The following is a 14,474-nucleotide window of genomic DNA, read 5'->3' as shown; positions in this document are numbered from 1 at the left end:
ACCGCGCAAAAATATCCCTGCATTAGTAAGCCCTACCGATAGGAAATCCGAGTATCTGGAGATGCGCAGAACGTATGCGTGATAACAATAGTAGGCACCGTCCTTAAGGTCATTTCTGGACATATCTGCTAAAGAGCCACAACTCAGTGATCGAGCTGCGTTCTTCATAATTCACTATTCACTACTGCAAAAAAGCGTGATTAGTGCACACAATTTTGGGTTAGGTCATGGATATCCTTTTCGACCCAAGGCTGGGCTGTTACTGCCACAGATATGGTTAAATATTGAATAAGGAGCTGGTGAAGTATGATACATGTCTCACAAACTTTCATAAAAAAATCCTGATTACGTTTACTTTTCAGGAAAACATTTGGTTGGGTAACATTGACATTCAACTTACTCTTGTATCTCTTCTTCGTTATACCGCTGACGTCACTCGCAATCTACCTGCGGGCTTCCGAGAAACGTTTGTGTGGAATCAATGAGACTTTGACAAGAAAAGTAAGCGTAAAATTAAGACGCGCAAATTGATCCAAAACGATCTCGCTTGCATTTTATCCTGGCAGAATAGATGCAATAGCGAACAAGTTAAAAAGACGTTTAATATAAACGGAAAACGCCAGATCCTAAATTTGTGTTTTGAGCTTATTTTTAGGAGCGAACAACATACTAGTACAAGGGGTCCTGAAGAGAGATCATCCGTGACTTCTGGCTCTTGGCTTTACCTAATACAATTCTTAATTCTAAAGTTCGGCTGAATTTGAGGGTACACATTTAAAGGCGACATCGTCGGATGAAACATTGCCATTGGTTAACCGTAGAGAATGGTATAGGGTTAGATATTTGCGCTATTCAAATTTTGTATATTATTATTTTTATATTATATTATTATAATTTTGTATATATTATTATTATTATTATTATTATTATTATTATTATTATTATTATTATTATTATTATTATTAAAAGGTTGTAACTACATATTGCGCATCAACTCGCTTTGGACATATATTCTCTGTCCAGCAGAAATTCCGGATGGGAGGGCTTAAGCATCCCTTCACTGCAGCTGCCCACAGCGACGCGCCTGTAATTAAAAATACCTGTAATTTTTCTTCTTGAACTTTTAGGAATACATTGATATGGAAGTGACATGCAGGAGATTTGATTCGGTAAAACAGTACTGTTTTATTTCGAAGAAGGAAACGATTGTGAATTGAGACTAATAGAGCTTCTGCGTCATCTCCTCTTTATTAGGTCGCCCAATGTCTTCAAATTTGGGTTGTGATCATTACGTCTATTCATCTGATAAAAGAACTTTTTCAATTGAAAGTTAAGGTCAGTATTCCATGCCCGGAAATGCAAGAAATATATCTGCACGTTCGTATGATAAATGTCACTAAATGTCCGCTGACCTTAGAATTCTCACCAATTAAACATCGTATAAATCCGGAAAAGCCAACCCAGTCTCCACCCAAATGATGTATACTGTCTACAGTGGCAACTGAAGCCTTTTAATGTAGAGCGTCTAGATTTTCATTTCATTATGATGGCGGGTGCTCTTGGGGGTTCCAGCTTGTTCAAGGTGTTGATGATGTCATGTTTACAGAAATGCACGTAATTCGATTCAGGTCCAATTTTGACATCCCAACCCCTAGTGTCCCTCTCTTAAGTCTAAGCCTTTGCCAACTATTTGCTAAATTAGCATTGCTTTTAGCTCAAGATACAGGAAGCTGTTTTCGGTCTTAAAAATATCAAGTAACAATGAGAGCAACCCGCAGGTAGCATAGCTAATCGAGGCAGGTCGTTCGATAGATTCAACTATGTAAGATTAAAAATTGGACCTGCGTCTGATTACGTGTATTTCTGTAAACATGACATCACCAACACCTTGAACAAGCTGGAACACCCAAGAGCACCCGCGATCATAATGAAATGAAAATCTAGACGCTCTACATTAACAGGCTTCAGTTACCATTTTAGACTGTATAGTACGTTATTAGGTGGGAGATTGGGTTGGAAAGGTCGCTAGTACAGTAGCGATTCGCGACACAAAGTATCCCATATAAATCAGCCACCAGTCTGCTAAATAAGACGCACGAAATTCGTTATATATCAAATTTGTCTTTTTTTCCTCTAATTTCAGAAAGTCAAATATTTTTGGGAAAAAACCAATACTCTGGAGTGGATTAGTTACATTTTAGCTTTGATATACGTTCTCCCCATTTGCGACTGCAAGGTGGGAATAAAACAGGAAACTGGCGCCATTGCTCTGTTCTTCGGATGGATGAACCTTATCTTGCTTTTGAGAAGGTGAATCAATGTTTCATGTTTATAACAAAAACACGAAAGTCAGTGAGAGCTCGGGGTATTTTCCAAGACTTCACGGCAGGCCATGCTCCAAAGTGACCAAAATTGGACATTTTGGTTTTTCAAATTAACTGTTCTTACTCTTGATTTCTCAAAGTTATTTAATTCTATTGAAAAGCATTTCTCTTTGCTTGCTTATTTTCGTTTTAAAAACATGTCGACTAATTTTTGTATTATCTGTCACGTGACCATCGTTTTCAACCAAAACAAAACAAAATGTTTCCATAACAGGGCCGGGTTGCTCGAAGCATAGTTAGCGTTAACCAGCGTCAAATACCATGGAAACCAATAGGTATTGATACCTCTTAACCAGCAGTTAGCGCTAACCAGGCTGCAAGCAACTGAACCCAGAGTTTCATTCTTAAAGGATCAATTGAGGACACCCACATGGCATCAATTTCTTTGTTTTGAGAAACATGTCCATCGTCAAGTCAATTCAAAGCCAAAAATACTCCAGCAAATGAGTCAGAGTCTCGCTAAATGGACTGGTTAGTTTCAAGGGAAACCTTATTGCTGGGTCGGTCGGGAGTGAATTCGCTCTGACGAAGGGCTAACGATCGAAAACTCAGGTCACAGATCTATTTACTGTAACTTTCACCACAACTGTGGTGGGAGTCACGCAACACAGCGAGGCTCCAAATTAAGTGCGCCCTTTTACCCTCCCAACCATGATATACCACAGAAGACAGACCACAACACCGGGAACCACATGCCCTACTCTTTGCGACAAGTGTGCGGGTTCTTTTACGTCCCACAGGATTATGAACATTGAACTGTTGTGAGACGGGACCTCCGGCTTATCGTCCTTATCCGAGAAGACTAGAGAGTCTAACCATTTGCAGATGTAATTACAAAGGCAGCACTTTCTCCTCAGTTATTTAAAGACCCTGGGTGTTGGTCCGGCCGGAGTTGAACTCACGACCTCCTGCGTGACAGCCCGGTGCTCAACCAACTGAGCCACCTGTGCGCTGATCTCTCTCTTACGGTGGTTAACTTACCTTCATCAACTTGTTTGATAAAACCAATAAATGGGTCTCACTAAATGGGATATCTGTGACACACTGTACCTGTCTCATTAAATGGGATATCTGTGAAACACTATACATGTGTCTCACTAAATGGGACACCTGTGGCACGTGGGAGACTCCATTGAGCATCCTGTGCGCAAAATGAATTATTTACGTGGCCTCAATTTTACATCGCTGATTTTGTTAGCTTTCTTTTCTCGTGAACAATAGTAAAATTTAAACAACTTATACTAGAATTTTTACTTAATTCAGGTTATCAGCTTATGGCAAATACGTCATCATGCTGACCACTATGTTTGTAACGCTGCTGAAGGTTTGTACTTCATTTTCGTTTCGTCGTTGATTTTCAATTTTACCCTTTCCCGGTCAAAGAGAGTCAAATAATTCATTACTTGTTCAACGCAAAAAATTGTTATGTGATTATCTAAATTTCCCCTATGTTGATAGATTCACACAGGCGTAGCAAGCTATATGCCCGTGTGAACGTGTGCATCTGAGCAGAAAAACGTCACTGACAAAGACGAAGAAACACTGCTAATTGATCATTCCGCGGGTGGAAATACAGCATCCTCGTCTATTCAGTTCACACATTTATTCTTAATACCCCTTTATTTCTTAATTTGACATTGTAAATGGCGTGTTCAAGCGTTCAAGAGGTCACGTGCACAGTGATGCAAGTGTCACGCATACCTGCCACCTGTCACGCATTGTCACTCCCAGGAATCGAAAACTTCGGCTACATCCATACAGAACAGTCTGTCACGCGTGATTGAGCTTCACTTGTTACCCCCAATTTGTTCACATGAGTCCAAGTTATAAACCGAAATTTCGTGTTCGCGTTTGGGGGACTGGTATTCAACGGAACACCTTCGGGTTTTTTCGGCAACGTTAGGAAGTCCTGTTTAGAAATTCGTGCGATATAACGTGATCTCGCGTATTTGACGCAGCGCAAACTGCCAGGTATAGATATGGCGCACGCTATGTCGTAGCACCGGGATAGTGCGCATCCTCAGACCGACGCCTACGTCAAAGAGAAATAACCTGCAATGTTATCTTCTTCAGATGAAGATAATTTGTCTTTTTCCTACAGGTTCTTTTATTGTTCTTCTTATTCGTTGTGGCATTTGGCAGTACATTCTATCTGCTAATGGACGACGAAACAGTAAGGTTTTACACTTGTGTTTTTATAACGATTCTTTATAGACTATGTTTGGCCAACAAGTTACGTTGGCTCCTTTTGTGTCTGATAACGTTTTTGCGGACAGTTACCATGAGGTTTAAGTTTATGTAACAAACACGGTCTGTCGCTCACCATTCAGTCGTCTCTCTTGCTGAAAAGATCTAGACACGAGTAAGTGCAGGAAACCCGGGCCCACCTCTTGCGTTTTTTCCCTGTTCCTCGCCATTTCAGTTCTTTTTCTGCCCCCACATCCCAACAGGTATTTCAATTATTATATCAATTTACGCACACAGTCTAAATTCATGAAAGAGCAACCACTGAAATCTTTTCCATGCCCTTTGTCAAGTCACCTCTGGCAAAAGTATATTAATAAAATGAACGAATCGAGTTTGAAATTCGAAGAAAATATTTGAAAAGAGTTTGAACATCCCTTTCATCATTTTTAAATGGAACGATTACCTTTTGTTTCCTTTTGCCAGCGTTCTTTGAAGAACGACTCACACAACAATGGCTGTTATTAACATTTCAATTGTAGTAATATGCAGGGTGGATGATAGCAGAGCCTCGTTCACGGTTTATCTTCATAATGACTCTATTCTTTCCCAGAGGTGAAGTGTCCACACTAGTATGCAAAAGCTGAAAGTATGACTTTTGTAAGAGAATGAGATGTTTTCCCATTTTTTCATAGTTTGATCTTGTTTTCTAAACAGGAGCAATACGCAAGCTTTCCTTACGCCATGATGACCATATTTGTGATGACGCTTGGTGAAATGAACTATGCAAACATCTTCATGCCGTGGGACAAACTCGAATATGCGACTCTGAGCAACATTTTATTCGTTATGTTTGTGCTGGGAATGCCAATCATAATTATGAACATGTTGGTAGGTGTGTCTTTTCTGCTGAATAATGGATAACTATAATTGCATAATTATGTAAGCATGTGCATACTGAAAGTAGAATAATTAGTTAAAGATGTGCATTGCATATTTAAAGTGCATAAAGTACACTTTGCCACAAAGATGAACAGTCGGTGATGCAAGATACCTACTACCGTTGCATTTTGCAAGTCTCATTAAGCAGCTATTTAGAGAGCCACCGATGCCTGTTTTTTGTTTTTAATAAGTTGCTTCCTTTTTGCGAAAAAAAAAGGTTAGCTCGAGGCGATTTTTAAACAGAGTTTAGTCGGAGCACAGGAAAACCACGTTAGGATTAATCTTTATCCGGCCAATACCTGGGAAAAAGCAGTTTGGTTTTTGAAACCACTCCTTCACGAAAAGGCTGTAGGTTAAATTACTGTTGAAAACCGTGTTATAAGTGAGTCTTCGTTTAAACGACTTGCACATGGGCGTGTGGTGTGATGGATATCGCTCGCAGACCGCATACCAGCGCTTCGGTTCTACTCCCTATGCACACGTTCCAAAGATCAGTATTAGTCAGCTTTCCATTCATTTGAGGTGGATCCTTCGACTGTGGTCGGCCTTTTATGTTTAATCTTGTCAGAATAGTCGACCTTGAACAGAATCAAAGTGTTCGAATATCACGTCTGCGAATTTACAAATTGTTTTGCTCATTTAGGTCGGTCTTGCCGTTGGAGACATTGATAAGATCCAAGAAAACGCTGTGTTGGATCGTTACTTAATGCAGGTACAACATACATTTGGGAGATTGGCTTTTTCGACGAGAATACAACACAAAAGTCATAAACATGATCTCTAAAGTAAATTAGGACCCAAGCACACAAATTGATTTTTTCCTCAGGTAGAATTGGTACTCGATATGGAAGAGACAAGTCCCGGATGGCTCCGTCGGAGAGCTCATATTGCCAAACATGTGAGTATCCCAACAAGACATCCAAGGTATTTCACACAATAAATTTTCTTGAGTCATTACATTTAATTTATATAAGAACGCATTCGCCTTTGAAAGCATTTGGCAGTAAGTAGAATGGGGGAAAAACGACTAAAGCTGGCGAAAAAATAAGATTGAGCAAGTACAAGTCGCGGATGAACATGCAATGAAGGTAAATCTTCGGAGGAGAGGATGATGATGATGATAATGATCATCCCTGTTTCACAGTCTCCCCCTACACCTACCCCTCCCCCCCCCCCCACACAAAGTCACCCTTGCATGAAAATAATCAGGCACCCATAACTAGGAGCTTACAACTGCAATACTAGGTCTATGTAACCATAAATACAATGATTTAATGTACGCTCCTAATCATGGTCTCCTAGAATAATTCATATTCACTGTCTCACCAGTGCTGTGTAGAAGGCCTTACAACATAGGTGCTAGTCAGCCAAATGCATGAAAACACAATAGAGTTGAGAATCCCATCCGGTGGGAGGTAGACCAGTTGTTTAATTGTAAAAAATTAATCAGGTAATTGAACCAGAGACTAACCAGAACAACAACTTTGAATGTAAACGTGATTTAATGTAATGTACTGTGCTTAATGCAATGTGCTATAGATAAATGGGTGCAAACCAACCCACCACCCCCACCCCCTTGAACTTCCGAGGGACATGTCAATCATAAGGCAACTTAGCCTTAGCATAGGGACAATTCTTTGTGTAAAAAAAAAACATACAAAGCAAGTTGATCAGTTATCGCTGTGTTCTTGTTCAGCTGTATGAAAAGCTAATAGGATTCAGCTGCCCTAAAGAGGATAAAGATGACGAGGAGACATACTTAAGCCTCCCCCCTGCGTTTCATCCATTGATGGAGAAGGTAGCTGAGCAGGAGAAAAGGTATGGACACGCCCAATACCTTTCAACACATTACACTTGATACTAATACTAACAAGGAATATTCTGTGATGGTATACGATTCCTCGCTTACTTGTTTTCAACCTTCTGCGAACTCAAGTAATTAAACGCGAAACACGGTAGTTCTAATGTCCTTGGACACTGAGGTCACGTTGACATCCACAATTCTGTTTCGTGCGTCTTAAATAATCTTTCTTCCATTATAAGTTGGAAAAACGCAGTGAGTTTAAAATCTCATTCCATACTCACTCGGTTGAATGTAAGATTACTCCAAGTCATTTTCTTTCAATATTTATGCGTCACAGAATCAATGGGATATACGATCTATTGAAGGAACAATCATCATTGATTAAATCCATGGATCCCACTAAGAAGAGCCGGAAGTGAACACGCGGATACAGACAGTACTAAGCCCTCAGAGGACTTTTTTTAAATCTGTTTTTTTTATCGTTCTTAAGCTGTCACGGACATCTATTAACTGGAAGCTAATTTGTTTTTCCTGTTGATGTTTGAATATATTTCACTTTGACGAAAAGGTATAACAATACCTTATGTTATTATGGCGCGCATAAAGTTTTGATCCCTGATGACTTTGTGTCAGCAATTGTGTGCATGTTAATTTTCGTAAAAATACCTATTTAACAATTTCTCCATTATGAGTGGTGAAAAAAGATAGCGACTAAAAAACTTTGGGAGTTTCAGGAGCGAAAAACTAGTTGCCCACTTTGAGTGATCGTCCTCTCAGCCCTGATCGTTTTCAGGTTTCTCTCCTCCATGTCGTTTCTTGTTTCGTTTGACGTAAACGGAGATATTGCGCGTTGAGTGGTTAAGAGACGCAAACCGTAGTGAGAAAGCTTTTCTAAGTATAAAGCGATAGAGGGACGATTCACGTGGGAGAGATGTGGAAAATGTAGGCTCCGAGTCAGGCGTATGCCCGAGAGACTAAAAGCGCCAGTGAAGCTATCGGTAAATCGTCGGAACTTTTATTTCGAAAATAAGGTCGTAGCCAGCTCCTCTAAATGTCAGTATGTTGTCTGAAATATTACAACCAACCAGTGATTTTAAATAATTCGATGTATGCATATGTAATCTATCCAACTTGTAGAGATAGAATTCCAACTCAGTTAATAAAAAAAACTTATTTCGTTCAATGGACTTGTTGTAGTTTGTGTAGTAATTATCGATCACTAAAGCGTCATCGACTTTTTCATTTTAAAGTAAGGTACCTGGAACCAGTTTCATCACTTTTAAGAGAGCTTCTTATTATAGCGTTACAACTACTATACTGTATCACGCAACAGCAATGTTATGGTACCGTATGAAACATCAATTAGTGATAACAAAATGCGCCCACTGTTGTGATTTAATAAGTTACCATGGCAACAAGAAAGCTCTTCAAAAACACCCTATATTTCGTCTTTACTTGCTTATATCTCAAAAATGAACTCGGTGACCGCCATATTTTATTGTCGAATAGTAATTAGCAATTTGAGATAGAACCATTGGCAAAGCTTTAAACAATTCATCGGAGCCAATTCAATTTTTCATTTTGTACTATTTACATTGCTGTTACGTGATGCAGTGCTGTAGTGGCAACCCTTCTAGTAACTAGTGAAACTGGTTCCAGCCACCTTAAGCGGCAATACAGAAAGAATGCTTTCTACTTCACATAGACCCCCAAAGGCTCTTTATTCCACACTCTTAAAATTACTTTTTTTTGTAGTAATAATAATTCTAATAACAACATTTTGAAGGGGAGGGGAGGAGGGGGTGACAAAAAAGGGAACTTGTTAGAATCTTGTTGAATTGTAAATGATATGCTAATTTGCATCGCCCACGTTGAGCAAAGTTTCAAGCAAAGGAAAATTCAAAATGTCTCCCGAGAAAGGTTTTTTTCATCTTTGGTGTTTCTCCAACGTTCATCCTACCCTTGACAACTGTTGGGGAATGAAAGGAAAGCGAGCGAGCGAGCAGTCATACAACTTTGCAGAAGTTTCAGCCGTTTGTGGACATGCGGAGGACAAGGGAATGTTGGACCTTTCGTATTATTACAGGTAACTTCAATTTTGCTTCAACACAAATGCGATACAGTTTATACAGACCAGATTCCCTCAAAGTTCCGGCAGTGGCAGCCTTTTTAAAAATGTCCGCTTTATCATCAAGAAAAGTGAAGTTGATCCATAGTTTACTCACATAAATACACGCTGTCAACTTCGCACAGTAATAATGGTCGAACATGAAAGCTTCATCACAGATTAAAATGCTATAATCATCTTTTATACCATAATAAATATTACCGAAAGTTTCTATTTGAGTATTATTGAATCATACTCTGGATTGCGCGAATAAATCGAAAGTTTAATTCACTTTGTAAAGAGCAATAAAAACCTTTATATAGACAAGTTTGCAAGATAAAAGCTATTATAGCGTTTATTTTTATTACTATTTATTTAATGATTCATTGAACGATCGCTCCAATATCAGTAAATGACATTATCTATGTCTCTTGTAACTGCAGGCGCTGATTTCAATCATGAAACTGAGTGGTGTCGGGCATAGCACAGGAGGAAACAGTGGTGGAGTACAGCTCCAGACAAGAATTTTTGAAGAAGGTAAGAACCTGTCTATAAATTATATCAGATTCATAATGCATTAAGGAGACTAGATGTGGTTATTTACCAATTAACGGAACGAGGCAGAATGATTTCAAGAGACAGCTCTGAATTTGTCCCCGTCCAACAAGAGAGATTTAAGGTGCGTTCGATTGATTCTATTCCGGAATAAGAATACGTGGAGTGAAGATTTAATAACAGTATGTTTGGCGTTTTCAAGCAACAAGGATAATAAAGATATGTTTCAAATAGCATTTTAGCGGGTGTTTGACAATTTTAATGTGGATCTCCGTAAAAACAAATGATTTCTAACTTCTATTCCATGTATTCCCATTCCGGAATACGGTCAAACAAACGCACCCTAAATTAAGTTTAAGGAAATGGATTGAGGCACTTATATATCAGAGCAGGTTCATAAGATTGGTTTACTGTTAGCCATAGTATTTTATAAAACGCAGCCAAAGACTAAGGGTAGTATTATTTTCAAATTTAATTGACTTTGGCACGGACTTTAAGTTCTGTTGAATTCCTCCATTATCTTCCGCTTTCGGGAGGATAAAAACATCAAATGTGGTGAATCGCCAAAAGAAAGAGGGTTTTTCAAATTCACAAACTATCCTCCTCCTTCCAAGTCTGCATCACATGAGCTCAAAAACTATATCACAGAAATAGATGTAGGTTTGTTAAGTTTTTTTTCCGTATGATATATGGGTTATTGACCAAGCGTGAGGTCAAGATGGCTGGATATTGGCCAAGTTCTTTTTTTTGCGTGTTTATGGACCGAGCCGAAGTCGAGGTTCATAAACTCGCAAAAAAAGAACGAGGCCATTCTCCAGCCATCTTGACCGAACAAGCTTGGTCAATAAAGGATTTATTATATGGGATAAAACATCAAAAAGAGTGATCTTTGATCTTGCGAGACCAGGGGAGAAATCCTGAGCGGGCATTATAGCTCCATCTCGCCCGCTCGGGTAGCCAATCACAGCGCGGGATTTGGTTCATCTTGCCCGCTCACGGAGCTAGTCATATAATAAAACATGTTATTGTTTTGTGCAGGATGCAACACTGGAAACGGACATTCAGATGTAAAAGTCAAGCAAGGAGAGAGAGTTCAAGATAATCACAGGGACAAGAACATGTAAGAGTAGTTCGTAAGAAAGGCATTAAATAATTGAAATTGAAATAAAGAAGAAAACAAGCAAGACAGGAAGAAGATGACTATTACAGAAGCAAGTAAAGGTAACTTATGATAAGAGGTGAAGCTGTAGTGTACCGTGTCAAACCTTTGGACAGGCCAAGCGCATTTAAACAAAGAGAAGCAGCAAAAGTAGCAACGCAAGCAAAAGCTTTCGCAATGCAAAGTATATTTACGCACTCGTTTCAAACAGAGAAACCTAATTTTTACCTACAGGGAGAGACCCTGAAATGTCCCCTAGAAAGGGAATTCGAATAGCATTTGGTAGCGGAGGGGGGGAAGGGGGAGGGGCAGTGTAAAACTGCGAAAATTAACTACGGCCAGATAGAATACAATGCAACTTTAAACAGATTGCAACACGTTACAAGACATAACAAGTAGAGAATAAGTAAAATATTACCTAATAAGGCATCAGCGTGGCTCAGCAAAAGGCAAGGGAAAATGATTGCATTTAAACTCCGAAAACGACTGAGCAGTTTTTGCCTCTTATATCATAAAACTTCATGAAAGAAACAATCGGCAACTAACGATGATTTTTAATGGGTGGTAGAATTAAGATGGGAGTGTCAATTTCTTTGGCAACCGATAGCGGACTCGTGATCAAAACTATTATTTGCAAACACTGGGAGAGTGATGTCAAAGTGACTTTCGTTGAACGAAATTATGACTTGTTAAAACTGGCGGGCCATCAAACTTTCATTGCTTTCAACTGAAGGGGGGGGGTAAAAATAGGTGGGTGATGTTAGATTATGATCGTCGACTACGGGCGGACCCTGGAACTGTCGTCAAGTATTAGCATCGCTAAGGTGAAAAATTATGATTGCCAATCACTGGTGGCAAATAACATTTTAGTCGGTTTAAGGGGTTTAGAACCTTTTGTTTCAAATCATCATTGACACCGTGAATATTTCATGCAGTGGGTATCGCAACATAAGTGGGGTGGGGTATAGGAAGCAGCCAAATTTAGAGAGCATGAAGTTTAAGAGCTATCAAGGGTTGGGAATAGTAGGAAAGTATTGGCAATCATTGAATGATTGGCCACAAACAGAATAAAGACAGTAAACGAAATGAGAACTTGAGAGGGCAACTTGAATGAGAAGGCTCCACAACGTCAGGAATTGCGGATTCGTCACGTTAGTTCTTTTGTCAATAAAGTCCAATTCATAAGAACGCTTTCCTTAACAGAGTAACTTGTAAGTGGTCTCTGTTTGGGTCGGGGAGATGTTCCATTCAACAGATAATTAAGATCAGAAATTGACTAGGATTAGGCTTTTGTTTTAGGACAAACAAAAGAATCGAAATAACAAGGTGAATACATTTAATGTTGTTTGAAAGAGATACATCGTACTTTTCAGTAGTCATGCACGCGCTTTAGGACTCAGCTTAGACGCAGGCAAGGCCTCAATATCTTGGGCTCATACGGTACACTATGGCATCACCATTCAATTACTGCTAACAACCTTAGATTTAACGAACTCTTATTTATGCGTGCTGAAAAATTTGCAAACGCTTTCCAACTTTGCTGATTCGATGGTGTTAAACATCTTCAATTGCACCTATCGATGTTATTCCTTAAGCTCGTGGGTACCCTGGGATGGAAAAGGACTTTTAGGAATTTGACTAAGATTAAAACAATGACAACACCACAGTGACGACTGGGACAAAGATGGCGAGGTCGATGACTATGACGACCCCATCACGGAGATCATAACAATGACAATGACAATGATGATGACGATAGACGATAACAATGACGTTGACGATGACGTTGACTATGTCGATGACGTCGATGACGATGACGATGACGATGACGATGACGATGACGATGACGGTGACGGTGACGGTGACGGTGACGGTGACGGTGACGGTGACGATGACGATGACGATGACGATGACGATGACGATGTCGATGTCAATGACGATGATGATGTTGCAGACGATGACCCCGACGATGACGATGGCGATAACGATGATGATAATGATAACGATGAGGATATCGCTTAAGATAACAACATAACGGTGACGATGACCATTTCGTTACCGTGACGCCGATCTTGATGACGTTGACGATGATGCGGATGCCAACGAAGACAATGACGTTTACTATGACAATGACGATAACGAAGACGATAGCACTGACAATCGCTATGAAAATGTAGCATGAAAATGACGTTGACCTCTATGACAATAAAATTAAAGAGGACAATGACTGGTAATGACTATGACTATGCTATGACAAAGATGACGATGCAATGGCAATGACAATGATGTTAACAATAAAGATGACAATAAAACACAATGATGATAAAGTTAAAGATGACGACGGCTATGGCAATGTCAATGGAAACGTTGACTATGACAATAACGATGGCACTGAAGATGACAATACAATAACCTCATAGACATTAACGTCGAAGATAGCAATCGGATTATGGCAATGGATCTGACAACGACAATGACAGAACCAATAAAGATGACTTTTACAATAACGATGACGCTTAAAATAACGATGACAGTGACAATGAAGACGACGACAATAACGTTGACAATCATGGCGTTGACGTTAACTATGACAATGAAAAAGATGATAACAATGACGAGAAAGTATCGATGGGTACAGTGCCGAGGAAACCTTGTCTTAAAATGGCAAACGACTCAGTTTTCCTATCATTAACAGAGCAAAGTGACGACAAACAAAATTAGGGGGGGTGTCGCTGTTAGTTAACTGGGTTAACAGTTTTCACAGCCAACTAAGAACAATTTGGTCAAGAACTCAATAACTCATACATAACTCATACATAACTCATACGATCCACTGACAGTACAGAGACGCTGGGTAGTTAGCAAGTAACGCACTCAAACTTGGTTTTAAAAGCTTGGGCGCATCCAGAACATGTCGAAAGATTCAAATCTCGTAAAACAAACATCTCCTCACAAGATGATTCTTAAAATACGATTTCTCCGGTTTCTCCGATTAAATTTATCACTGAAACTTGGCAAAAATGGCAGGGGGACCAAATTCACTCACAAAACGTATATTTTTTTCACTTTTGAAGAGAACTGAAAGCGGAAGTTCAACGCGTTCACCCTCTTCATAAGGAATAATCTGAGAGAGGTGAATTTTCACTGCTTCATAAATTATGAATTATGCCTGAACACCATCTTCAATACAAATACAGAAATAACCAGTGAACAGAGTTTTTCAAATTGGAATTATAAATCGACACCGACTCTGACTCTGACTCTGACTACACAACAGTGAAGCCAAGCCTCCACTGACCCTTACCCCTCCCCCCCCCCCCTCCCCTCCCCCCCCCCCCA

The 14,474-nt window shown here is 39.6% G+C and overlaps 2 protein-coding genes across 3 annotated transcripts in view; both read left to right on the top strand.

The window, feature by feature from the left end:
- LOC138025037 (transient receptor potential cation channel subfamily A member 1-like) overlaps positions 1-8,491 on the top strand; it is a 40,621-nt gene extending 32,130 nt beyond the window's left edge. The window contains exons 20-30 of one of the 2 annotated variants that reach the window (XR_011127128.1): positions 363-501; positions 1,128-1,169; positions 1,255-1,335; positions 2,144-2,310; positions 3,648-3,708; positions 4,486-4,557; positions 5,286-5,459; positions 6,154-6,222; positions 6,337-6,434; positions 7,207-7,328; positions 7,652-8,491. Coding sequence is in view for 1 of the 2 variants with exons in the window: in XM_068872278.1 (XP_068728379.1) it covers positions 363-501; positions 1,128-1,169; positions 1,255-1,335; positions 2,144-2,310; positions 3,648-3,708; positions 4,486-4,557; positions 5,286-5,459; positions 6,154-6,222; positions 6,337-6,434; positions 7,173-7,328; positions 7,652-7,733 (1,141 nt within the window). In the remaining variant the exon portion in view is untranslated. Of the gene's footprint in view, positions 1-362; positions 502-1,127; positions 1,170-1,254; positions 1,336-2,143; positions 2,311-3,647; positions 3,709-4,485; positions 4,558-5,285; positions 5,460-6,153; positions 6,223-6,336; positions 6,435-7,172; positions 7,329-7,651 lie in introns of both variants that reach the window. The other variant, XM_068872278.1, reaches the window with a different exon arrangement.
- Positions 8,492-10,995: 2,504 nt separating this feature from the next.
- On the top strand, positions 10,996-13,157 carry LOC138022999 (ribonuclease E-like). The gene is made up of 2 exons (XM_068870034.1): positions 10,996-11,096; positions 12,803-13,157. The coding sequence occupies exons 1-2, from the start codon at positions 10,996-10,998 to the stop codon at positions 13,155-13,157; spliced, it is 456 nt and encodes a 151-aa protein (XP_068726135.1).
- Positions 13,158-14,474: the final 1,317 nt, after the last annotated feature.

Source organism: Montipora capricornis, chromosome 11, assembly GCF_036669925.1.
Source record: "Montipora capricornis isolate CH-2021 chromosome 11, ASM3666992v2, whole genome shotgun sequence".
In the NCBI taxonomy this organism is placed as follows: Eukaryota; Metazoa; Cnidaria; class Anthozoa; order Scleractinia; family Acroporidae; genus Montipora; species Montipora capricornis.
This window is presented reverse-complemented; position numbering and strand designations above follow the sequence as displayed.

Bases quoted from the DNA above. Each gene is read 5' to 3' on its own strand.
- LOC138022999 (XM_068870034.1), top strand. From the start codon at position 10,996: ATGTTATTGTTTTGTGCAGGATGCAACACTGGAAACGGACATTCAGAT. The intron at 11,097-12,802 runs GTAAGAGTAGTT...ACAACACCACAG, and splicing joins AATCACAGGGACAAGAACAT to TGACGACTGGGACAAAGATG.